The sequence below is a fragment of the Dinoponera quadriceps genome, unplaced genomic scaffold (genome assembly GCF_001313825.1).
Source record: "Dinoponera quadriceps isolate SergipeBrazil2010 unplaced genomic scaffold, ASM131382v1 scaffold3061, whole genome shotgun sequence".
Lineage (NCBI taxonomy): Eukaryota > Metazoa > Arthropoda > Insecta > Hymenoptera > Formicidae > Dinoponera > Dinoponera quadriceps.
The window spans coordinates 269977-297789 of NW_014557306.1; the positions used below are offsets into that span (position 1 = coordinate 269977).

General features: G+C 43.5%; 1 protein-coding gene across 4 annotated transcripts in view; it reads right to left on the bottom strand.

The window, feature by feature from the left end:
• Positions 1 to 2138: 2138 nt before the first annotated feature.
• The window catches only part of LOC106748999, a 71755-nt gene continuing 46080 nt past the window's right edge, over positions 2139 to 27813 (bottom strand). For all 4 annotated transcript variants that reach the window (XM_014627989.1, XM_014627988.1, XM_014627990.1 and 1 more), the window contains 3 exons: positions 19281 to 19466; positions 3762 to 4071; positions 2139 to 3210 (listed from right to left, as the gene is read on the bottom strand). In XM_014627989.1, coding sequence (XP_014483475.1) covers positions 3082 to 3210; positions 3762 to 4071; positions 19281 to 19466 — 625 coding nt within the window. In that variant the 3' untranslated portion in view covers positions 2139 to 3081. The remainder of the gene's footprint in view (positions 3211 to 3761; positions 4072 to 19280; positions 19467 to 27813) is intronic.

The following is a 27813-nucleotide window of genomic DNA, read 5'->3' on the forward strand; positions in this document are numbered from 1 at the left end:
AGACGACCGGGCTCGCTCTGATCGATCGTGGAATTCTCATTAACGCAGGTACAATACGAGAATCATGAGCGTCGTGAGAAAAACGCAAGAGGTCTAATTAAAATCGTGAACACAATCGCTTCTCGGTGAAATAAAATAATCGCTCGGTCTCACCGCGTCGGTGGGTGAGAAGCGGCTCTCGATCGTCGCTAAAAGACTCCATCGTGTGAATATGTTTTTGAAATTGTATCATCAATATATTAAAATAAATAATAAAAATATGAATACTTGTAAAATAGATGAAATTCTCGTTTGAGATCACGAGCTTCAAATTCGGGATTTGCGAAAATCTCACGAATAGTTCGCGATTCTGCGAGTAATTGCTTTGAAATAAAGGACCAGCTTAATTTTTCGAATTGTTTCGGATATACAAAAATCTTGTAAAAACCTTATAAATTACAACTTGATTTACTGGTTCGATTCTTAACATAAATTGCACACAGAACGTATTTCGATACGCGGCATAAAATCAAAGCTCGCTTTGAAAAAATAATTTCATTCTCATGAAATTCTTCAATCACGTTCTTCATCAAAGTTCCCGTGAAAAATTCTCGTGGCGCCCATGACGATGATAAATAACAAAATGCACCCGAGTGTTCGATAGAATATGACGACGATCGAATCCTCGGCGTGTTCAAAGACGCAGTTCTGTTCACCGTGATTGACTGTCGATGTAAGAGAAGAGTTAACTCTCTCGATGATAGAGTAAGGAGGGCCAATTGGAGCGTGAACGTAGTTATAGACGCAGAAACACACAAGAGAACTTTAAATATCGTCGGGGACAGGCATCGACGAGAGAACGCTGGATGTTCAATTTAATTTGTTTCCAATCTATCTCTCATTTAACCCCGTTCTAATCGGCCCTCCTCAGTTTTTTCCCGCGATTTTGCGTGATATAGCCTTTTCTACGTAATAACTCTCTCGAATTCGCCATTAAAATCGCAATAAAATCGCAAATCGAGCGCCTCGAGTGGGTTTTTGAACAAAAATATCTCGCGCTCTCCGTTCGGTGTTAATTTCGTGTTCCGGCTCCGTGTTTGATGAAATTAAAGGCTAACTTACCGATTCGAGGCGCGACCAATGGTTAGCCTCAACGACACCCTGAAAGAGACGTGTTCGGGATTCTCGGGATCGAATTTATTGGAACAGCGTCGCTTCTTTAAAAAACGTAAAAAAGCGCAATTTGTACCCGCGCGGAAACAACCCTCTTTTCAGCGAGTTCCGTGGGTAAAATTAGGAACGCCATCAACGAACTGCCTCATCAGCCTCGTCCGGAAAGTTCATTCATCCGCCTATTCGACACAAGACTTTCACTTTTCTACCGTGCGCCACTCTCGTCTCGCGAATCACTCGGAGGAGATATTTCGTAAAAACTCTAAAATATATCACGTTGAAGTCAGCTTTTCAAACCAAGTTCTTCTCGCGCATGAAACGACAGAGAGGGAGAAAGGGAGAGAAGAACAATTTTACCCACGGAAGCCCACGCAACCGCTCTTTCAACCGCGAATAATTCGGTAACCAAACGGCAGCTGCCGTCTCACGGGCGCAGTGGTAAAAACGAAAACGATAAGGGTCTGTTTGCAAATTCAAATTCGTATGGATATAATAAACCGGGAAAATCGACGAAAGAATTCGTAACTGTAAGGGAACGCGATGGATCCGATACACTCCGCGTAAACAACGACGTTTAACGTGTTGAATACCACTCGCAGTGCGTCAAAGAAAGAGCGATCGAGGCCGCCTCCTCGTGTTTGCCCCCCTCCCCCTCCTCCGGGAATGGCGGCGGTGTTTGCGTCTGCTGCTCGCACCGAGATCTAACGGACGAAGAATAGCGTCCCCCGCGAAACTTTACATGCCTTGTCGCGCATTTTGCTTTCCAATAGTCGTTTCATTCATCATTCCTCCCTCCCTCTCCCTCTCTCTCTCTCTCTCTCGTTTTCTCTATCTCTTTCTCGCACATTCGCACATTTTCACACGCATTCTCTCTCTCACTCTCGCTCTCTTTCTCTCCCTCTCTCTCGCTCTTTCGCGCTCTACGCGCTCGCGCACACGATGCATCCTCGAAATCACGATATCCTGACGATAATTAACCACGATAGTAAAAGCATATAAGCTATACAGCTACCATTCTGTATCTACAATGTAGTTTTTTTATGTATAATATATATATATAATATATATATATTTCTCTGTTTCTCTCTCTCTTCGCTTTTTTTCCTGGTCTCTCTCTTCCTTCCGCGTTCCACAAACGCGTCACAATCTCGAGACGCGGTTCAATGTCCGTTCGCGCACTGACGTACCCCACGTGTTTCATCACGTGGACCCCGAAATCCTGTCCCTCGCCTGGAAGCCGGAGGGTATCCTGCTGAGAGTGCAATCTTCCTCGGCAAGAAGGTCAGCAACCTCCCACCAGAGATCATTCTTCGCTCGTGTCATTTCTCGCTTTGCACTTCTCTCGTCAACGTATTGCTGATGCCTCGCGTTCAGAAATAGCCTTCTCGTTTTTCCCGAAATATCTCGCCTAGCTCATTCATGATGAGACTTCTTCACGATTAGAAGACATGAACTGTCTTTTTTCTGAAGTCTCAAGAATAAGCTCGTGTTTTTCGGAGACCCGACGGCATCTCTTCATGGCTGAAAGCTCTCTTCATTTCTGACGTCACTTTCCAGGTCCTTTCCTAGATATGATCTCGAAGCGAGAGAATGAAGACGTTTTCCCCTCTTCGAAAAGTCATCTCCCGGATTCATTCTTCAGGTTCCAAGCGATCCAATGCCGCCGTCGTCACTTTCCTCGTGCCCGGAACGTTCATCAGCATCCTCTTCGAGACAATTCTGTCGCCCGAGAGTCCTGTTGCTTCGTCTGCTTTGACGTCTCGACCCGCACTCCGCGACGCTTCGAGCTGCCCAGCGGCGACTCTTCGGGTCAGTTCTCGAGGCTTTCTCCGAAGAAGTCGCGCCATGTCATTCCTGAAGTCACGCTCCCGACAGGGCAGAGAAGGGTCCCGTCTCGCGCACGTCCCCGCCGCCTCCGCCGCGCGGTCATTACTGCAACACGCAGCACTTGCACTTAGGCTTCTTCTTCAAGGTGACGTGCTCGACCTGCGACGCGTCACCCGGGCCCTGCGCTGTCATCCTCGCGACCTCCACGGTCGCGGTCCTTGCCGCGCCGACCTAAAACATCGACGTGCACATTCCAGTTACGAATGTGTGGAGAAATACCGTGCAATAAAATGAAGAAATAACATAATTATAGCGATTATGTTTTTGCACTAAAAGAGACGTCTCTTAAAGACTGCAACGCGAAATTATCTGGATGTAAGAGTGCAAAAAAACAGCTTAAAAGTGAATTCACGGTTCTTTACCTTATGAACATTATATCGTCAGAGCCATGGTTTCTTTCGATTTTTTTTTGAATACTTTGTTTTGTCTTCAAAGAAGCTAGTTATTGAATATTATTTCTTGTGATCGATTCTTTTTTTAAAAAAGTTCAAATCTCTCGAGTAAGAAAAAAATGAGAAAAGTGAGTTTTTTAGATAAAGTGAAGTGCTTTAAGGATCGCTTCCATGCCTGGGGAGTCGTCCTTAGATGGGGGAAAGGAGGTAACTAAGTAGACGTCTTTAACAACGCTAAACTGTATCCCGTACAGATCTTTCAATTTTGCGTCGAAGATTGAAGGATATTCCGGCTATCGTTTGACGATCTCGTCCAATTTCATTGCTCACCTTTTCATTGACGGGCTGATTGCTGGCATTAGCCTTCGCAGGGGTGCTGTGAGCGTTGCCGTTTTCCTGGCCGGGCCTCGGCGACGAGTTGGCATGGCAATTCGCGGACTTGAGGAGCGGGCTGGTACTCGAAGGATCGTGCTCGCCGCCGGCCGTTTTGCTGCTGGCCTCGCATCCTGGTAACGGCGGCGCGTTTTGACCCGGGGTCGGCGTGATCGGCTTCCCGCCCTTTATCAGCTCCACGATCTCATCAGCTTCTCTGGAGAGGTCGCCGTCCGGCCTGAACGGGTTGTCCCAGCCGCTGTCCGTGCTGAAATCAGAAGAATACAGCTTCCGCGTTCGGTACAATGCAATTAAAGGGATCGCTGTAATTTTGCGCGAGTTGTTTGTATTGTTAAAGTACAGTTTGAGCGGACATCGGGGATCTGTGTCGTTACGTTTATGTGTACAATTTCCTACATATAAGTTTAGATACGATTTCGTCCACTCGTACTTTTAGTTGTTCTTCATTTATTTAATTCATCTTAGAATTACGAATTTTTGGGTTTACTCTGTGTATGTGTGAAAAATCACGTTAAGGGTAATTGGTGGCACGATGCCGGTTGATTGGCCGGACGAAGAAAGACGGATTTGCGGGAGGAGAGCCAAGGTAGGGTTTCCTTCCCCAACTCGTTCTCCTCGAGCCTCTAATTAAATTCCAATTCACGGATTGCTAATCGCGGGCGCACGCATGGCTCGCGTTCAGCACGAGGAGCCGACGTCGCAGCGGTGCTCTCGAGATGCGCTATAGATAACAAAGTCGCAACGAGCGCGAGCGAGACTTTGCGCCTAGCAAGTAATTATGCAATTACCTTGAGGAACGTGGAAGGAACATACACTTGCGACAGACCTAAAAAAAGGTTTTACGCAGCATGCGATTGCAAATGAAGATGTTTACGATCTTTGCACGATATCCAGGTAGTAACGAAACTTCGATACTGAGTGCTTCGATGCTTTGAACACGACCGCTTTGAGAACGTCGATTTTATATGGGAAGGAAAAGTGATAGAATGTCGTCGATTTTATAAAAGTGATAGAATGTCTGATACAAAGGACGATCATTGAAATGGGCCGTTTTGGTCTCCGGAATGGTAACTAAAAATATATATTCTCTCTCGATATATTCTTTTATAGTTTTTGAGCTGCTAAATCTGATTTTGACTTTTAAAAAATTTTAATTTGTCGAAGAAATATTAAAATCAGCATATAAAGCTATTAAATATCTAGTATCGTTATTATTATTCAGCTTTACGAACGTATTTTCCTGCTAGTAAAACATAATAATCTCTTTCATCTCTAATATTTCATATTCTGATCAGCCCACGTGTATTCTATACGATTCTATACTACAGTGGAACCTCTTTATAGTTACACCCACGCGAGACCGACATGTGACTATTTATTTTTTTCTCAATATTTTGTTTTTCATTTTTTATATATATTCTTCTATGTATATATACTAATATATAGATATAATCTATATAATATATAGATTTAACCTATTTTATCCATTGTTCTTTATTAATATTTATTACTAAGAAACGAAGCTGAAAATTAAAATTTTTATCCGTCCAAAATTAAATAAATAATTATTGTTATATCGAACTGTATGTAATCAAAGCCATAATTGCGACACTCTTTTATTTTCGCATTTTAATATTTTCATATGTTTCATTAATTTTGAAAACTTAAAAATTCGTTTCATTAATTATGAAATTGTGTAAATTATTATAGACTGTTAAAGAAAATCGAGTTGCCACTTCTCGACATCCAAGTCAAAATTGACCGAACGTGACGCTTCACTTCCGCGACACATTTTAACAAGGACGCCCCTCAGCGCTTTGATACAACACACGTAATAATTACTTGCATTAACTATCATCGATTCGCCATCGCGGCGGTCTTCTCCGTCTCGAGAGCCTGAAAGTTATCGTATTCACTTCCCCTGAGAAATTTAAACGAGCCGAGATGTAAACGCGACGTCTCGAACGGTCGGTCGTAGGCGGCGAGTGTCACGTTGGAGTAAATTATGCTCAATTGCTATCGCCGCGCCCGGACGACCATGACATTAGCTTCGGCATTGTGCCGCGCGCTTAATTGCGCCACGGTGCAATATTGGACGATGGCCGGGCGTCGAGTACAGCAGCAGAAGCGGGAACACGTGCGCGTCGTCGCTCGCGTATTTTGTACGTGTGCTGCGAACTTCCGGTCGATTTGCACGGTACTTCCTGGTCGCGACGGCAAATTTAATGAGCGCTTTTCAGGGCCGCCGGCAACGCGCTGGGACTCGCCCACAAACTAAATCGGTCGAAAGTTCGAGATACACGCGATGCGCGTTGTTGCAAAACTTATGCATCGCGATTCGAGCGTTCGAAAGCTCGCGCCCGGTGGGGGCTCTAGCATTATCGTGGCATTTACATCGACAAAAAGTGGGCGGTGTGGTGTTATTAACGTCCGTATGATGCGATCAAATCGCCAGCGAGCAATTTCGAGGCGTACGATAACGGTTTCGAAACCGATAGGAGTAATTGCCGGCGCGAGTAATGAGTAAATGAACCGCTAGTAATTGCGTTGACGTTTAAAAGAAATGGAAGCACGTTCGAGCTGCGGAGTAAGTCAGACCGCGAAACTGACGCGGCGATGCAGAATATATATTTCGACGAAATTCCACATATATATATATATATATATATATGTATATACGTTGTGTGAGAAATATATGTATATTGCAGGGAAAATAATTAAATTGGATTCTTTTCAAATTATCAGTGCCGAAAATTACCGAGTTATCGGATATCCGGATTCATCTAATGAGTACCAAATTGCCGAAGGTTTTACACTTACATAGAATCTCTCCAGAAATTTAATAGAATTATCAAATGAAACGTTCACAAGTCAAAATTTGATCAGACTAAATCAAAGCGTATAAAATTTTGCTCTATCCAAAATTACATAAAGATAATTATAATTATACACAGAAAAAAGTGCTCAATTCAAACAAATCATTGTTCTAATACTCCTCAGTAAATTTTTTTTGATCAAATAATATGTCCTTGATTTAAGTAAAATATTGTTCAAGTAAATTATCTAAATAAAATATATTTACCTTAACCAAGTGAAATTTATTTAATTCAAGTACAAATTTGCTAAACAGTATTGGAGTAAATATTTATTTGAATCTATTTTCTTTCAGTGTTCAAACTGCAATTGCCGATAAAACGAAGTTAAAATTGACCAAACGTGACATTTTGTCATTGAATTGTCGCGTTATATAAGGAATTCATTTCTGTTGCTTTCTACGATATAACCACGAATTATCGCGCAATGCAGAACCTGTCCCAATACGTCGACAGACAAGTTTACTGCTTATCAAATCAATAGAATTATTATCTGATCTCGATGAAACGGAAGCAGTGAATCCAATTAAAATTACCAAGCGCATATTAATTCGATACGTCTCTAATTATCAGCGCACGAGTACACTCATACGCGGAAAACTGCATTGTGAGATTGAACTCGGTAACATTTGACAGTTCATTTCCTGTGATATCGGTGATCTAATGTATATTCCTTACAATCGAATCGCAACGTAATGCAATCGTCGGTTCGAAAGGTTAATCGTAGCTGGTCGGGAAATGGAAACCGATCCTGATTTCCAGTAAGATGACAGATCGTAATCGGTGCGATTTCCTTTTCGCTCGGACGAGGTTTTACGCGATTATTCGGGTCAGATAATTTCGTCAACGACCCGAGACGCGGCACAGATTCTTTCAAATTTCGACTTCGCGTCGGCTCTTTCTTTTTTATTTACTTTTTTCTTATTTATCTTTTCTTCCTTTTCTTATTTCTGATTTATCTTTTTAACTGAACGTTAATTACGATAACATTTCTTTATTATACAGATAATAGCAAAATTCGCGTCCAATATAAATAAAAAAATTCTCGATCATCTGAAACGTCGTACAATTCACGACTTGGCTTGTGCTCAGCTCTTAATTTCTTTATCGCTCAATTTGCAATCCGCGAATTTTGCGAGGAGCTCGCAAAGAGCTCTCGCTTCGTGTTATATATATAATTCAGCCGGGCATCTTTTCTGCCTTTTAATTTTCGAGCAACGACCAGTCGGACCTACCACAACGTATTCAAAGGTGCACTGAACGGGCTTTTGATCGCGGTTGTATTTTTCGCGAAGCTGGTCAGACGTGGCCGCCGACGTGGCTCGCAGGCGGCGGATCTCCGCTTGATGTATATCCCTCGTCTAGGTCTATAGTCGGCCAGGGGTTGAAGACCCTCGAGGAGACGTCGCTCTTTGCTCTTTGAAACCGGCAGACACGGCCGTAGCTCGAGCACAGCCGCCGCCGCGCGCGACGATCGAAGCTGCTCGACTATTCTCGCGATGAAAAGAAAACGGCACGTGAAGAGGAAAGAAGACAACGAGAAGGAGATGAAAGAGGAGAGAGAGAGAGAGAGAGAGACGAGAGCGATGAAGGGGAATGAGGAAGGAAAAGCGGCGGATGGCAACGAACCAGAAGAGATCGGAATTCGAAGGCGGACGATGAGACGAACGCGAGGAACGAGGAACGAAACCGCGAGATCGGCAGAAGGAGAGGCTTGCGGATCGAGGCGGGGGTGGCGGAATAGAGCAAGGAACATCGGAGGAGAACGTCGAGTTTATACAAAAGGTGGCTGTCATGTGCGATTACCTCTCGTTGCCGTCGGTGTCCTTGGGCACCTTAATCACGTAGTACACGTGGCCGCCGTGGGTGGTCGTCATTTTTTGATCGCGCTCAGCAACATTTGACAGCGGCAATCTCTGTGAGATCTATCTCCCTCCTCTCTGCCCCCCCCCCCCCCGCAGCCTCCTCGGCGTCTCGCCCTNCCCCCCCCCCCTCGCAGCCTCCTCGGCGTCTCGCCCTAGCTCTCTCACGCTCCACCAAGCGCGAAGTCGACTCTCGGACACTTCATCGTGTTCTTTAACTCTTAGCCGAGAAACTAAGACGAAAGAAGACCACGGCCTGTAGATAGAGAGAAATGTGTCCGCCTCGATTCTCGCCGATGAGAGAGAGGAACTTGGCCGATTTCTCGCGAACGAAGCTTTAAGAGCAACGTAAGACTTTATTTTTAAGCGCGTTTGCAATACGGCAGGAGATCTCTCTCTCTCTCTCTCTCTCTCTCTCTCTCTCTCTCTTTCTCTCTCCTCCTGCCTCTCTCACTCTTTCTTTCTGACTCTTTCTCTCTTTCTCTACGACTTTTGCTCTTCTCCCTTCTCTCCATCGCTCGAAGAGCGACAAAGAGGAAGAGAGCGACGCGTTATTTCGGGGTCTGATGATCGCGTTCGCCAAGAGGAAAGCATCCTCCTCATCGAGTTGTATTTTGTCCGATACAAAGCTGTTTACCAGTTCCTCTGACGCAAACCAGAAGATTGACGGAACGAACGATCACGAACGATCACGAACGATCACGATAGTGACGTCTCGGAGTTGGCAAAGGGGACCATACGAGTTAATTCCTCTGATGCTGCTGTCGCAAGAGCGCGTGTAAATGTACAACGGGCGATTTGCGTCGCAAGCGAATGGGAGATAAACGAAACTTCACTCATCCTTCAATTTCTTCGAAATTTAATTAGAAGAGAAGCACACGTGTCGTTTGGCGGGTTCGCCAAAAGCGCTCGCGTTTCATTCTCCCCAAAATTCGATTAATTTATCACATAAGTATCTTATGACAATCTTAATTATCACGATAGCGTGATAATTACAGATTTTAGTCTACCGTACATTGAAAAAAAATGTTACATTCAAATAAATAATTATTCCGATAGTTGTGAGCAAATTTTTTGTTTGGATAAAATAAATATTATTTGAATTTAGCACTTTGGTTACATTTAAGTAATATACTTATTTGAACCAGTAAGTAAAATTTACTTTACCCAAGTAAAAATTTGCTCACAACTAAAATTAGCAGAACTATTGGGGTAATTATTTTTGAATGTAGCACTTTTTTTCAGCGTAGGTCTAATTTTTCAGTGTAAGACTAATTTTTTATCCTTTGACATTTTTTTTCACTGACAGAAGCTTGTTCGTCGAATAGGTCGTGCAATGCGGACAAGCGAGCAGATCCGCTTCCGTCACGTGAAAGCCCCAGCAGCCAACCTGTATCGCGGGACGACCTATTTCGAGAAAGTCCGTGACCCGTTTCCTCCTACTGTCCGACATTACGGAGCCCTCGAGTCATTGGTCAATCGTCAGTATCAGCCTCCCACGCACGCGCGATCGTTATTCCTCGAGGGTCATCGTCGAGGAGAAATTATTCTACGGCGATCGCACGACGATTTGTTGTTCGTCCGGCGACCCGTATTTTCGTGGATGCGCGCAGGAGGCGGCATCGAAAATAGCCCGGAAATTTACACGTGAGTCAGCGCTCGATGTGGAAACGCCAGACTCCTCGGGTTCCCGCTTTTCTACGCTTCGTCTGATCGCGAGTTTCGTTCTAATACAAAGAACGCGATTGATTGTACGTCAGTATGCACGGGAAAAGAGTCGAGAATAACGATATTTGACACCGGAACGGAGCGCTTGAACAAAAACCGTCCGAGGAAGTTCTTCTAAGGCGAGCAACCAGTTGCTCAGTGGAGCACAAACGGTATCTGATCGAAGCGGAAGAGGACGAAAAAAAGGAACGACGAAAGGAACAAAGAGAGATTCCTCGGCCGTTCGATTCCGCGACTTCTGCGTCCAACGCGAAAAACAGGGTTCGAAACGAATATGAGAAGGGGGTAGAACTATATTTAACATTGAAACGAAGGGAACGAGGAGTATGGACGCGTAAAAATTCTCTAGGATACGTGATTTAGTTGTGCAACTAGTTGCCTGGTGGAGATATGAACGGTATCGATTCGGTGCTGTTTACGCACAATGTACGGCTTCGGCAATGGTGGATTCCTCGACGAGATGGCACGCGAATCACGCGTATTATCACACGGGAATCTATAGAAAATCTGGACTAATCCAACAAAGGCGGCTTATGACTGATTGGCGCACTACACTCGCACGTAACATGAGTCCGGACTGTCATTCATTTTTGGCGCGATAGAGAATCGATGTGTGCAACCTGAGGATTTATCGGCACAACAAGAATTCGATCGTTTGTAAAGTGGAAAGAGAAATGACAGCTGAGAAATTTCGCTATTTTACGTAAAAAATGAAAATTGACCCAAAGTACTTTTAAAAATTAAACTGCAGCGTTAAAGATACATGTTATAAAGCGCTTGAAATCAATAATGTGTCTCAAATACTTAAAATTGACATCCCCGTCGCCGGTATAACTTCTTTTTCATACACAAAGAGAGAAAATATACCGTTTCTTTTTTTATACTGATTACATACGTAAGTTTCATGTCACGTTCACGTCATACGAACTTTCTTGTTGGAAATGCTATCACCCGACCAAGATATTGACCTTTCCCGACTCAAGCGCGTCACGTAGCCCCAATCGCCGGAGGTTAGACCGACAATCGCTGAATATAGCTCGGTGAAAAAGTTAACGTCGAGTGCATCAGCCTCCGAAGGGCTAAGGGCGCGCCAGGGTTTGGTTCCGGTAGTTTACACTCGCGGCGCCCGCGAGCGACCCCAGCGAAAGTGGCCGGGTCGCCAGCGACTTTCCACAATCGACTATTTCGGGCTTTGACATTTTCAAGTTCCCGATTAACGGCCGACACGGCCTCGCCCTGCCGTTGTTTAATGACGCACCCTTTTGCAGGCTGCATTCCAGCGCCCTTCCCAACCTTTCCCTGCCGGCCTTCGTGCCCAGCGACTATGGGGGTTGAACGACTGGAGCGAGAATATGGGTCACGGCTGTTCCCTTGCGAGGAGAACAGAGCGCGCGCGCATCCTCTCATCTTTGAGGCAGGAAATTAGATTGAACGCTTCTAAATTAGGACCGAGTCGGGGGTTGATTTGAGAGAGAACCCGATCTTGATATTTTAACGGCGTCTCGACTTTCGAATGCAAATGTTCGTATCCAGAAGTGCAAGATGAAGTTTAGCAAGCGAATAAGAATTTTCCTTACACCTTTATATCTTTAGAATAAAATATTGAACTTTCGAAAATTAAAAATACTTCTTGTAATTTTACATTACAAATTGTGAAATGTTCATTATACGTCTCGAGCAACGGATAAATGATGTCACTAACACAATTACCTTCCGAAGTTGTACAATGAGTATTTAACATACTGTATTCGTTTCTAGGAGAAAAATTATAGAAAGTTATTTCGAGTTATAAGGTCTAGTTACCTCTCCTGAATAATTATTATTTTACATATGCCGTTTATCCCACGAGTAAATTGCGCGTTTCTAACTTCAAGTTTAAATAAAAAATTTCACGTTCGACAATTCTTAATTCATAATTTAAAATATATGTTCATCTAAATTGACAACGTTTTACCATTTTGCGAGTGAGTTTGCAATTTCAATTCTATAAAACTCCGGAGGTTTCAAAATTCTGTAAATCACGATATGCGCGATTACTCATGGGTCGATCGTCACATCGCTTTGTTTTGCAACACTTCAGGGCTCGATTTATCCCATCATCGTTCTAGTCACGACCGGAGCTCATTCCCTATCGGACGAAAGAAGCGATTCACGAGAAAGGAAGGAGATCACGAGAGCAAGATGTAAGCGCGTTACAACATGACCCAGTTTCGCGATCCGTGTTGTATATGGGCCACTGGGTATAAGGTCACGCAACACGGGGTGCGTGCGTTTGCGTCGTGTGTCGTCGTCACGGATTCATCACGCAGTGTGCGGCTGCGTGTACCGCCTCGAACACCTGGGCCAGGCTCTCCGTCGCTCCAGGTGGGAAAGTGGGAGAAATACGGGAGGGAGGATGCAAAACTCAATTAGCCTCCGATTACGATATCTGGAGCGCCATGTTCGCGGTGTAACTGGATTAGTTTGTCGCGCGTGAAATTGCTTTCGCTCTATACTTGACGTTAAAAAAAAAAGATTGCCAATATCTTCGATGTGTCGAAGATCAAAAGAGGTGCGGATTAAAGATTAATTGAGTTCTCTCTACGGAAAAGCCATCTTCCACCCCCCCTTTCCCTCCACGAAAGTCTCGAAGAATATATTGCAATATAATTATAAAAATATTGTAATAAAAACATTCTGATTGAAAGTAAAGTTCATCCAATTTTACAAACGACACTGTGTACACGATTTTCTTCTTTCATTTCGTAAAAAGAAAAAATTTCTTCCGTGATATTCCATTACGTAATAATTCAACAACATGGATTCGACGTAGTACGCGCTGTGTCGTTTACGGTCGCTGCAGAAGCTACTATAATCCACTTAACAACGTTGCTCGCGTTTATCGACGCATAATTGGTAATTGGCGATGATACGAGGACCTGCGCGACCGAATTTCCCGTGAAGGAGTTTAATAGAGTTCAACGAGGCGGAGGGCGAGCGTCATTCAAATGAGGAGGTCGTGTGAGAATGCGAGGGCAAAAATTATGTCATGACGTGTCATTCGACCGGTTGTTAAATCTCGCTACCTCACGTCGCTACGCTTGTAAGCGACCTTGCGGTTGACCGAATATTGAATTTTATTTTATTAATTGTGGCTGTCACTTTTATAAAATAGTTTGCGTAAGATTTCATTTCTATAAAATGAAGATTAAAATGAGAGAGAATTAAAATTATAGAAAATTAAGATAAAAATTGCACAGCGACTTTTGCCGTTCGTTCATGTATTCCCATTATCTCGCGTCTTTCGAAGAGAGCGAAATAATTAAATTGATTTTAGAACAAATGTTTTAGACAATTCAAACTAATTACTCGGAAATACTTTCGAAGTTTGTTAAATCGCGTGCAATCCGAGAGAGGTGCAGCCGTTTATGAGGATATTAATAGCGTATTCTAATTCTTCTGTTTTGCATTAACGAGAGTCGGTCGAAGCGCTGAAACATGCGCACATCTACAAGGAAGAGTTATTATTATCGTGTTCGCGGTAAGGCATGTTTTTCTCGGACATGAGACGAAGGAGAGAGAGAGAGAGAGAGGGAGAGAAGGGGAAACTCTGCTGAAAAATTCACACCGTGATCACCGTCGCCGTCTACTACCCACTCACCTCTTCGAGATGCATCTCGTTGCATCGTTTTACGCGACACGCCCTCGTAAATGCATTTTCAGTCTTCTATGATACGTGAAGTTTATCCGAATGCAAATACCATAAATCATGCGCATAACACCCGTTCTAAGGATAACATACTTAACATAATTATAGCAGTCCGCAGAAATCAGTCGCGAGATTACTGTCGTTTTGAAGTAAAATAAAAATCAAGAGAAATCTCAAACGTTATTTCAGATCAAACTAATCTTTCGAAAGTTGGAGTCATTTTGCAAGACATTTCAACGAAATCAAATGCGTTGGTTCGCTGTATAATTGTCGATTGAAGTGTCATCGGATCCATTAATAATTCAAGATCTGTAACGAAGTACGTGATTGTCTGCCCCGGTGAAAGGTCAATTCACGTAATTCTACGCGACTCCAGATAATTAGATAATCACAACGAGTTTCGTCTCGTACGGTCCTGAACTTTTCTAAGGCAGGTCACGGTTCCCGACGAAGTCGTCGTTCCTCCGGTCGCTATCTTTGGCACGCGCCGCTCCAAGTCGGGCACATTCGGATCACTCCGAATTCCATCTCGCGGGTCTGCTTTCACGACTGCGAAATTGAACACACGCCCATAAAAATTAACTATTCTCAGCTAAAAAAAAAAGAAAATAAATCGAGTGCTGTTGTTTATTAATAATAAGATCGTTTTCAGTCGAAGGGTTTGATATAGGAGCGGCGTAAATGGATAATCTCCAAGATCTGTTTTTAACGCGAGACACGTATTTTTATAATACATCGAATCTTCACGTTCAGGCCAGTCGAGCTGACAACGAAGAGAACGTGCAAAATGTAGCGAGAAATATGTTAAAAAATAATGACTCTCAAAATTGCATTAATCCGAAATACGATGTTGAGGAATATATCCAAAGATTGTGAAGGCGAGGCCACGAAAAGTTATAGTATTCGAGCTACAAATTACCGTCAACTGGTGAGACAATAATAAAATTCATACAATGTAGCCGACGAGAAAGTAAAAGAACGTATGGACGTATTATAGATCGTTAGAAATATACACACGGAAGCGAGATAGTTACGCGGAAAAGTCGATAACCAACGGTTCATTATTTTCTTTTTCCTCCGAGGGAGCTTGATTTGCGCGTATATTTCTTCTGTACATTTTTCAACTTTTTCGCAACATAAAATATTATCCGTTTGGGGCCTAAATTAAATCTCGCGCAAAATCGCGCGTGTGACGGAATCGCCGTTGGAACGGGAAAAGTGAGCACTTTGCCGGGCGAGCTTTCGAGAGGAAAATAAAATATCGAGAAACCCAGAGTGGAAAAATCCAAGAGTGATTTATGAGCGCTTGGAGTCCTTTATCGGTGTTGTGAATTATTATTTCTGTCTCCTCGTGCGCAAGGAACTCGGCGTCTTGGCATCCCGGCGGTTCTCGGGAAAATCTACGCGCTAGATAATGGATGAAGCAACGTCGATACAAGGAAAGCTCCGGTCTTTTACAAGCACTGCACTTAAATTCGTTTGTTCGTTCGTTCGTTCGTCGCGAAGCCGGGGCCGCACATTTTGCGTCGCAGTTGCGGCTGGGATCGCGCGCGGCCATTGGAATCGCGAGGCATAGCAGCGGTAGTAGGATACCCCAGAGCCCCCGAAGGAAAATCGCGCGTGGCACGCATCCTTGCGCACGCACGTGCGTTGGGCAGAGAGAAAGAGGCAGAATGAGAGCGAGAGAGGCAAAGGAGGTACAGCCTCGCGGAAGTGAAGCGAACGCGGAACCGTGGACGAATCTCGACGACGATCTTCGTCGAGTCTTTCCTCTTCCTGCGGACTCACTGATGCGATCTTGAGCCTCGCGATCCCGATCGATCGCGACTGATGGACCAGCCGATGTAACACCACACACCGTTCGTTCACTGTGTCACCGTGTCACTGTCTTTTATCAGCGCCGTATAGCGCGGCGTTATCACCGCGTCATCGGGGAACGATCCCGAAAATCAACGCGACGCTCAGTCGGCTGCATTCAATGCGGAGAAGGGACATGAAGAACAGTGGGAGAGAACGAAAGAGAAAGAGAAAGAGAGATAGAAAGGGAAAGAGAGAGGAAAGAGAGACGGGTACCTAGGAAAAAAAAGAGAGAAAAAAAGAGGAGATGAAAGAGGGGAAAAGGAGATAGAGAGAAGAGAGAGAGAGAGAGAGAGAGAGACCGATGAGAAAGGGGAACGATGAGAGAGAGAGAGCGCGCGATTGTTCGCCGATGCAGCCGACAGCACGACTGGCGGCGGCGGCCTTACCGCACCTCTGCACATCCACCCACGCTATATCGATCTCTCCCGTCGTCCGACGTCGCTCCTCTCCTCTCTTCTCTTCTCTTCGCTCCTCGCCTCGCCTCTCACCTCTCTTCTCCGCTTCTCTTCTAGTATACTCGCGCGCATAGGAGCGCAGCGGCGACGGCGGTGGTGGTACCGGCGCTGCTGGTGTCCGCGATTCGTCGAGGCTTCGGGTGGTGGTGCAGCTAAGTTGAGCTCACGCTCGTCGGATTGTACGCGAGAATATAATCGCGTACAGGTGTGTACGCGTGTATGAATGGGTATAGCGCGACTGCCATGTATGGGTGTAGATATATATCTGTGTGTATGTGTGTGTGTGCCGTGTGTGCGAGAGGACGCCTGGCTAGGTAATAGTATCGCCACTTGGCTGGATGGGTGAGTGGGTGGGTGGGTCGGTCGGTGGGTGCATCCTGGATATGCAGGGTAGCCGAGCAGCTACGTGTGCTGCTACGATTTCACGAGGTCGATTTTTCCACCACGATCTGACCTGGTCGATTTTTGCTCTGAGTCTTCTTCGCATTCGCCCTCTCTCTCTCTTTCTCTCTCTCTCTCTCTCTCTTGGTTCTTGAGGATTCATCCGATAGGAAGGTAAACGCGCGTTTATCTTCTTCGGTTTATGATTCGACGAAAGAATCTCTCCCAACTGATATTTACGATGAGAGATATTTTCTCATATTTTATAATCTTCGACATGATCGCAGAACCAGCACACGTATAGCTTCTCAACGGCTTATAGCGAGTGTCCAACAGGTCAGTGAGCGATGAACCGAAAGGCGAATCATAAAGGCAACTGAGATAAATGTGGCTTCACAATGGACGGTGATTGATTGTAAATTTTTGAAGGGTATATAATTACAATTTACACACGTGGCGAGATCATCGGGGAACTTTACGCATCCGGTGATTTCCATGCGGGCAGATTCCGCTGCGGCGGCGTCGCGGTCGCTTGCATTGGCAATTAGTAGAAACCTAACACGATGGATGCGCAAGTTTACGTAACGTCCCGCTAAGTAACAATGCCTGTACATCCCGAGTGCATAGTCGTGCGTTACATCGCTTAGAAGAATCGCAGAATCGCGTAGGAAAAAGTCTTCGCGCGCGAAAGGCTCGACCGGTTCTCTCGCAGTCGTCGGATCGCTCTCCCTCTTCGAAGTATCCGTTTTACCGGCGAACGAATTACGTAAGGACCGAACGCAAGGGATTCTCCAAGATGCAACACGACGACGGACGCGCAACCCGCGTTATCGCGATCGGCGAACTCACACGTGAGAAACTCGTTTCGCAAAGCTCGCACAACGTTCGCACGTTACATAATAAGCGCGAAGCACCGATAAAATTTAATTTAATTTTATAACGACGTATTAGAAAATTAAGATTCATAAAATTAAATCCATCAGCGGCAAATTGGAAATTTACGACCGGTCAGATTGAAATTGAAATTAAATCAACATGTAATACCGGTAAAATTAAAGATACAAATTTAAATTGGAATAACAATTAACTCTTGGTCTGTGGATCGTCGAAATTTCGCCATTCAAAAGGTTTCCGAATGAGTTGGCTCAACGTGGGGTTTATTACACCCCGAGTCGACTCTCGTCCGGAGCCGAGGGTAAACAGACTGCGACCGATTTCAGTTTTAGACGCTCGCGTGCCGCTCAAATTCTATTTACGAGCGACATCGCGAAATCGTAAAATGTGCAAATATGCATACATACACCTGCGTGCCGCGTATGTGCGACGTCCGTGCACGTGTGACAGATCATCGACTGCTGCTAGCCATTTCGACTACCGCGAGCCACGAAGAATTCTCGCGACTGTTTCCGTGCGCTTTCACGAGCTCTCACATCACGCGTCTTTGTCCCTTTGTCGTAAACTGAGCTTACTTTAGCCCTTCGCTCTGACTTCAGTCCAACACTTCGTTAATGAAATGAAACGAAGTGAAAAGAGAAGAGCATCTTTACGACACTGCGCTCAAATTCCCGGAACTATGGATAATAAATTAACCTTTTTATAGTTGACACGTTATACTCGATATTTTATCACTTAGCGTATTTCACGCGATAGCCGGATGAAAGTAAATAAGCGTAAATAAGTTTATATTGTAACGAGTGATAGAAAAAATTCGCGTTCACTCACAAAGTTTATAATACCGAACCGGATGAAAAGTACTTGATGTAGACTGCGAAATTAAGCTTGTCAGAGTTGAAAGCGATTTTCACTTTTGGCGATCCGGGTGACCCATTCACCGCGCGCAATATATGTGTGCATATACCGTTTACAGTTCGCGGTTTTCTGAAGAGGTCGAAGTGCAGTCGGTACGTTGACAATCCGCGAAGCCACTACGTATACTCCCTGTTTATCGGCTAGTATTATGTTTTTGCGAGAGCGGAAACCGCGGGTAAATTTACGTGCGGCGTGTGTGGGCCGGACTCTCCGTAATATCGTAATAGTAATAATGTCGGACAGGACCGAGCGCTCTGGCATAACGGTTACACTGTACCACGAACAGGCTTTAACCGCGGAGAACCGTCGTAAACAGTTTGGTAGCGCAGTACCAGGCGACGGTGACACAAAGGGGGCGAGGTGCGGGGCCGGAGAGAGAAAGGTACGTCACTTCCGGCCCATTAAGACCGTCAAGGGTCGCGCGAATCGTGTGCGGGAGGCTAATTATTCCGGGGACAGTGTTTCTCATCCTTCGATCGTTCTCGCTATCATTTTCTTCTTTTTCTTCCATCGATGAAACGAGTTTTACGAGGAGTCTCGCGAGGAGCAAGCAGGGCACCGGAAAATTCATCGTAATGAAAACGACGCAGGAACTCTTTCCTCCGGATAGACTATTTCTCATTTTTGAAAGATTCTCAAATAATTTTTCTAATGATTTCTTTTCATATATGTTTCAACAATTTGTTGAATTGTTATTTATAAAAGATGTATTATGTATAATAGGTGATTAATTAAATTTGCATTTGTCATGAAGGATGAGCGGAGGGCGTTTGTTGTAATAGGAAATTATGAAATCCTACCTTATCTGCGCATGATAGGAGGGTGTAGTATGCTCGGTGTGTGTGGTGAGAAGTTCCGCAGGATTGTTGGCCATGTCTATCGGATGTCCCGACGAATGCGTGATGGGTTCCAGCAAAAGGACTCCGGGCGTCGCCGGCGACGGCTGCGGACCTAACAACGAGACGCGTACTTTTTCTCTACCTTCGCTGTAATCAACAAAAAAGATATTCCATTAGTATAAAAATGTATTCGTGTGTGTCATAAGAGCATATAATCACGTATAACCATTGTTTTATTACGATAGAATTATTAAAAATTCTATTGTAATCAATAACGAACGAAATCCAGTAACAGTATTTTTCATTATTGATGTATTATAAAAATTATAAAATTGTAAATGGAACAACACGTTCCCTCTCGTAATAATACAATTATCAAATAAATCGTTTCCACGTCCTCCAAAAAAAATACTGTTCAACGGTCAACTTTGTATTCGGAGAATCAACCGGCGAGTTTCAGATAGCCAAGCGAAGGGTGGATTTCCGTCCGCTTCGCGAACACCTCGCAGAAAAACGAGCGGGGCGAAATTTAACGATTTAACTTCCGCTTTTGTCGCCACGCCTCCTCGCGTGTCCTACCGACAGGAGCGAGTAGTGAACCCCTTTTCGAGAACGCCCGTGGTGTACGCACGCACACGTATGACTCTCCATGTACAAGGCGACTTATCACTCACTGACTACTTAAAGGATTAACGTTGGTGTCCGGCTAATTTTCAAACACAACCGTGTGCTTTCCGTATTCGATCGATAAAAATATAATAAATAATTTACGTGAAAAAAGAATATGCACAAGAGAGAGTTTATGGCGCGTCTCAGCTCAAAAATGTCTACAAAAGTTGAAACGTTATTTCAGAAAATTAGAATGTTAAAAATTATATATTATACGGTAAAAGATTTTGTGTAAATAATGGTCTACTGAAATTTATGCGTTACTTTAATAAGGTGAATATGTTAAAAAATAACAACGTTGACAAGGTGGATATATTAATTTTACATGAACTCGTGTACTTTTTAACATATTCTCATGTTAAAGTAATGAACAAAAATTTCAGTGTACCATTATTTATGCAGAATTTCTTACTATGTATATTTTTAATAAATGTATATTTTTCCATATTGCGAATAATATTTTTCCGCCAAAATATGATAAATTTTGACGGAAGACGATACGTTCTATCTTAAGATGGCAGTGTCCTGAGCACGCCGCGGGCGACGAAACGCAAGTCGGTCGTCTGATTGCTCATTTGCTGCTTACATAACTTTCCGACGACGTCATTTACGTCACGTGTCGTGCTGCAGCGGCGTCGGTGGATCGAAAGATTGTATTGCAATGCGCGCGGGATGTACCGGAACGAAAGGATTTGACTGGATCGCATCAAGACGGAAATATCAATTTTTACACTTCGTCGTTGCCAAAATATATTATAAATGTCAAAAAAATTATTATATTTATATATTATAAATGTCAAAAAAATTATTTAAGAAATTTTGCATTAACAATATTCTTCTATATTTTGTAACTAGTTATCCAAAGTAAAAATTGTTTTATGTAACTTCTGTTCAGTTAATTTTTCGTTATTATTTATTTTTCGTTATCTTTCTAGGTTTCAACTTTTAATTCGGAGGAAATTAAAATTGTGAAAATGCTGTCCCCTACTTCTCTCTGTCTCGATACCTTGAAACTAAAACGAGAAATGTCACCTCGCGATATGAATGGAGAGACGAAGGAAATGTCGCGTGTTGAGATACAAAACGCGTTCATTCTCGTATTCACATACTAGCAGAGTGACACTGGTTGTTCTAATTTCAAGATATTGATTTTACGTGTACGCGCGCGCGCGCGCGTGTGTGTGTGTGTGTGTGCGTGCGTGCGTGCGTGCGTGCGTGCGTGCGTGCGTGCGTGCGTGCGTGCGTGCGTGCGTGCGTGCGTGCGTGCGTGCGTGCGTGCGTGCGTGCGTGTGCGTGCGTGCGTGCGTGCGTGCATATACACGGTTTGTTCGGTCTTTTTGAAATATCTTTCTTTATAATTTGAAAAACATCTTAAGTCGATAACAGCCTTAGCTTGTAAAAAATTCAGTTTTATTTCTCGCTGTTGAAAGGATTTAAGAAATAAACAAACATTAAACATTTTAAATTGTGCGCTAGTCGAACCGCATCTTGAATACTACTTTTTGATATGGTCGCCATATTATGATTGTTATTCGACTCATCTGGAACGTGTACGAAACAGATTTCTTAGGTGAATTGGCTTTGTTATGGATAAAACATTGCTACTTACTTCACATAATTATGACTCGATTTTCAAGCCTTAGAGATTATCGTTACTTAAAGATAGAAGGATATTATTAATGAATGACAGAAATTTTCCTTTCTAAAGCATTGAGCGGATTAATTGATTGTCCTTCATTACTACGTTTGGTTTCGTTCAATGTTCTCACTCGAGTTTTAAGATATTATCCTTTCTTTCATATTAGATTGCATCGTTTCTTTATGGCAAATTTAAACCCTTAAATAGATTAGCAATGCATGCGAATAACATCAATTTAACTAATAACATCAATTCCAATTACATGTCCTTGGAAATCTTCAAATCTGCTGTTATATAATTTTTATATATATAAATCCTTATACTTGTGATTAATTATTATGTATATTTGTACCAAAGGAATGCAATTCCTATAAATGAAATGAAGTGAAATGAAATAATTCATCGACATACATGTCGTTGTACTTCCCAGTCAACTTCGTTGTTAAAAAACCTCGCAAAAAGTAACGAAAACTTCCTCAATTTAAAGGTTCTTATTTCGCCTCTCCGAATTAGCCATATGCATTTAAGGCGCGCGTGGATGAGAAGCTTGATTCGTAATAATTACAAAAGTTAACCCCATTAACTTAATCGGGGCGATCCAAGACGAAACTTGACCTTCTCGCATGCAATGTCCATTTTCGCGGACAATATCTTCTTACACGCGACAGAAGAGTGCCGTTATTATGGTCGTCGATTCAATTTTATACGCGTGACCGGATTAATCGAGCGATATCGACGGAAACGCGAGCGAAGGGAAAAGAGAGGGAAAGAGTAACGACGTATAATCTGCGAGAGATCTCCGTCGCTTCCATCCCGGAATTCACCATCGTCCATTTTCATTTTTGCGGAAATCTTCGCGTACACATGTTGCACAAGTGGCAAGTCGCCAGCGCGCACACTGTCATCGACGAGGACACAGATTGCCAACTATTCGGAGTGCATATATCGGGGCGGTGGCTTTATTATGAACCTCTAAAATAGCCGCTTCGCGCGCGCGCTCATAATTCACGCAATGAACAATCGTCGGACACAGCTTTCTCTTTCCTATGGAATCTCTGGTAATTTCTAAAGTGCACACTTTCATCTATTTGTACCAGTAAGATTAACGACTCGCTGAGTTTTATAGAGGGGACAAATTAAAAGGTAGTGGACATATAAAAAGGTGAAAAATGTGAAAATATACGAGGCTATAAAGGCCGCACGGGGGAAAAAATATTGTCGAATCAATAGAATTTCAAATAGCAACGTATAATTGGAGTAAATCTGCTTGATTAAATAGTAAATATCGTTAAAACTACAAAGTTATATATTGTTTGAGATCCTAATTTGTATATAATATATTATAAATTGTATATAATATATTATAATCGAGAATTAAAAGAGTATAAAAGTCAAAAAGAACCGTGAGTGTGCGCCTTAATTTCGCTTGTTCGAACTTCCATACGTACAACGATATTCCTAGAAACATTTGATATCTCAACGATAACGAGAAAAAGCACTCGCAAAAATTGACGGCGCGACGTATGGAGACCGATGAGAAATTTATGCGCGATGTATGACGACACGAGTATCGAAACGGTTAAGTACTGTACCGTGATGTATCCGCGATGTATTTTCGTTCGCCGCTGACACCTCTATGAAACTTGCATGAGCGAGCCGGTGCAATTACAACGAGCGTCTCTCATGGATGAATGTCTCGCTTAAATGCCGGGGAACGTTAAAGGAAATAACTGAGCTCGAGGATGAAATTTTAGAAATATGAAGCGCTCCTTAAGCCTTATGGATTAAACATGACGAGATCTCTCTTCTTCCCGTGTTTCTTTTCTCAAATAATTAAACAGAGCTGAGAAGAGTGAAGGAGAAGACTATTTTTTTTTAAATGTCAGTTTAAGTCTGTTTCTATCTCTCTCTCTCTCTCTCTCTTTCTTTTTCTCTACATTTTGACAGCTTTACGTCATTGAATTACGTCACCTCCGACACCTGCTCGCGGCTGATGGATCCAGGACACGCTATATAAGCACATCATCTATCGCCGTACCTCGCACACTCGCGAAAACTCGATTCGCGGATATCCTTGGGGGCCCATATCGTCGGCTTCGAGAGGAGGGTCGAGGCAAAGGAGACACGTGCGGAAGACGAGGAGGAGAGAAATTGCTCCTATAAGGGGTTGGACAGCAAGGGCTGTAATATCGTCCTCTTCGACACCCCGCGGTAGTGCGTTATGGAACTCGAGAAGCGTAGGGATACTCGAGGATGAGTGCACTTACGGCGAGAACAACGTCATAAGTGTATTAGTAGGACAATTACGACAGAAGTAAAAATATTCACCGTATTAACGCATCTCGAGAGGTTCGTGGACAAACAGAAAAGTTTAGGATACGATAGTTTAACGGAGGAAGTGTTGTTGTATCGCGTGAAAACGGATTGTCAATCGAACACCCGAATATTCAATATCTTCAATTATTGCGATATTGTCAACAATAGTAATCGAGGTTGCCTGCCAAAATATGGCAACTTCTGCATTCGACAAGACCGCCTTGCAAAATACCGTTACTGTTGCTCTTCATTCGAAGAAAAATTTCATCGTTGATTTTAATATAATCTCGCTCTCAATAATCGCAATAAGAACTGTAACAATGACGGGGGGTTTGTGTTCTCGTACGCGAACGAGACAACAGTTTTATCGTTTTCGCGCGACGACCGCGCGCGCGAGCGGAACGATAAAATTCCGACGCGAGCGTTCCGCGCGATGAGTCACCCGCCGATAAAAACTGCTATTCGCGCGCGTTCGGCCGCGAGAATAGAATAACGATGTATTTATTTTGCACGATAAATAGGCCGTCATGGCAATCATGCGTTCCCTCTCTCTCTCTCTCTCTCTTTCGAGCAATAAGCTACTCGTTCGGGAATGTTAACCTTCATCCGTCGCCAGTCGCGCGAAGCCGATTCATCGCACCTCCGACAAGTGCATTGTTACCTCGTGAAATCGCGGCTTAAGTCGCGCGGCGCCTTCCACGATTATCCTCGAGAGAACGCAAAAGCACATGAATGTTAATAATTGAGCGGCTCGCGCCGTCGCAGGAGAGGAAGATCGAACCATCTCCTCGCAGCGAAGCGAGAGTGCTCACGCCTGGCGTACTTCCAGAAGTGACACAGCACTTTTTGCATTCTTTTATTACAGCTCACCTCCACCGTCGAAAGTTCGGCATACATTCCGTTCCGTATCTCGACAGTCAAATAACACACGACTCGCAGTCGTGCATTTTTTAGGACGGCATCGGAGATCGCGATACCACGTTGGAGCGGCTATCTTATCTTTCCTATAATTCTATATTAACTTGTTGACAATCATCGGTGATCGGCGCTACGTTACCAGCGCGTCTCACACATCAAGTTGCGTATAAAATATAATTGCATTTGAAAAATCGATTATACACTCGACGAAACAAAGTAAAATATATATGTGATATAATTCGCGTACACGTCACGGATTACACTTATTTACCTTATCTTTGACAATTAAATCACCAGTTTTGTGTAATCAATGGAAATCAATTCGGCGATCAACGTGTTAAAACGGTTCATTATCTCATCAAGGCGGTGGATTAAGTCTCCTATCTCCTACCGTAGCGGAATCAAATTTCTCACTTCGAAGGTATCGATGAAAGCATAGGCACCATTATAAGTCGCGGCCGTGATATTTTACTCTCATTTACGCCGGAAAAGCGTTCTCGAATGTCTGCATTTTAATCAGGAATACTCTCGGTTTCGTTCGACGGCGCAGACTTCTTTATATGTCCATGTTCAGAGGACAGATATGCGTACCGTAACTTTGCCGAACGATGTAGGTCGCGAGAGCAGCCGCGAACGGGCCTCGCCGATCCTCCGAAAAAGGGAGAATGGTCTTCGCTCTCGAGAACGAGCGCGGACTCGACGATCGGAACGCGCGCGTCGAGGGAGTCATGATCTTGCGCAACATCCTGCTGGCCGTGTAATCGACCAAAACGAGTGGAGAGGATCGAGCGAGCTAAAAGAGGAGAGAAGATGCGAAGAGAGGACGGGTCCGAAAACACGAACGGATCGAACGGAGAGGCACGGTGGAACCGGTTCTTGACCGGTCGCCGGCCGTGGAATCGATTCCGTGCACCGATAACGTCCAATTCTCTGCCATTTGCGGGTTCCTTCTAACGCGCGAGGAAAATGCGACGAGAGCTACTTGCGGAATGTGCGTTCTCCCGATGAAGCTGTCACGATGCGTTACGATCTTTCACGCACCAGGAGGGAGAAAGAGAGAAAGTTCGATAAAGTAAACAAGAAACTCCACGCAAAATCTCGTTGCCGCGTGATAAAAATCTAAAGATCCAAATCCCCGGGCTGAGGGATTTAGACCTTTCGCGACGTTTTATATCGCACCCTCATATCCTGCTAGGATCCCTAAGATCCGGAATTTGTCGTTGAATTCTTCGACCGAGAAGTCGAGGTATACCCGGTACGTATGAAGTTATAAGTATCTTTCGAAATTGTGATCGAATAACATGAAAAATAAAAATAATTTCATCAATTAAAAATCTGTGTCTGTTATTTTTATAGTATTTTTTAAATCCTTCTCAGAATATATATGTCTATAAAATTTACACGAGAAGCACCGAGACACTTTGTCTCTTTGAGTTCTCATTCCTGAGTCTTAAGATCCTTGAATTTTGGATCCTCTATCGAACGATTCTGCTGCGCAATCCAAATAATATTTATTTAAAGATAGTTTGCATAATCAGCACAAGCAGACATACATGCGATTGTTATTACGCGCAGCATCAGGTCTGGCGTCATCGGGCAGTTAAACACCTCGCGAGCGATTCAGGCCTTGAGCCTGTGACATCATCGTCCTAATCGACGAAGTCTCAACTCACGGTCGGATCGGACGACCCGTTATTTTCTCCGGCGCTATTCCGGGAGGAATCGCGAGCATCCGAGTCGTCGGTTTTCACGATGAGAGACGTTTCCTTCACGAGAAAAACTCGGACATTCGAGACTGGAGATGTCTTGTACGTATTGTATTGTGCGGCAAATCGAAAACGAGAAAGTCGTACTTTCTATTATGCTGTATTCATGTTTAGAATAATCCCTCTCGAGATTCGATCTCCCTCTCGCGATTAAAATGAGGAAGAAATTTATCTTATCTTCAAAATTCATTTCTTCGAGGAAAAAATATTTTTATCTGCTAGATATTCTCCTGTATCGAAGACCAAGTCGACGAACGTCGATCGTTTCGATTTGTCGTCGTGGTTCTTTTAATTCTTTATAAAATCTTGAAAGAAGCAATTGACGTGAAATCACATCTTAGCGAAGAGACATAAAATATAAATTATCTTTCTTTTATCAGAATGTAGTATAACCAACTCAAAACGGTACAAAGCGTCAATCTAAAAACACTCGACTATTTCGACTAATAGAATCGAAGATACCGATTAAGTTGCCACCGAGCGAGAATTTTTGATATGACGCGGTGGAAAAGTACGTTGGAATAAACGCAGCAAAGGGAACGTTCCCAACGCGCGATTGTGCGACGAGATTAATTCAATGTCGTTAATCGCAATCCACTCTCAAGAGAACGCATTCTAACTCTGAGTGGTCGTGATACTTGAAATTAATAAATGTTAACTCCTGCTCGCCGCAAGGTTGCGGAACGATAAGCCCGACACGCCATTCTAAATATACATACACGCTTGTGCTGGGATACTAAAATTTTCCATTTTCTATGAAAATCGTATTCGGTGAGGCTCGATAAGAGCACGAGGCGGAGGATTTTCGTAAAAAAAAAAAAAAAAAAAAANAGATATGCGTACCATCCGGTATCGGTCCCAAATTAGTGCTAGGATTTATCGTTAAAAATTCTGGACCGTCTAGAAAAGGATGAAGGAGAGATCTGTGATTCAACATGATAGAAAAGGAAAGATCTGAAGCAACATGATAGAGAATTGTCGTCAATTATGATTTACATGTTTATCCCCTGTGCGCCAAACAAGATTGGTGATGCAATCAGGCACGTATCGATCGCTATCAACTTTTTCCACAATGTTTTCCTCCCGCTTCTTGTTTTTCCACTTTTTATTCCTCACGTATTTTTCGCCGCGCACTCCAATCCGGATCGCTCCAGTTGCGCTCTTTTACGACGCGTAAAACTTGAAC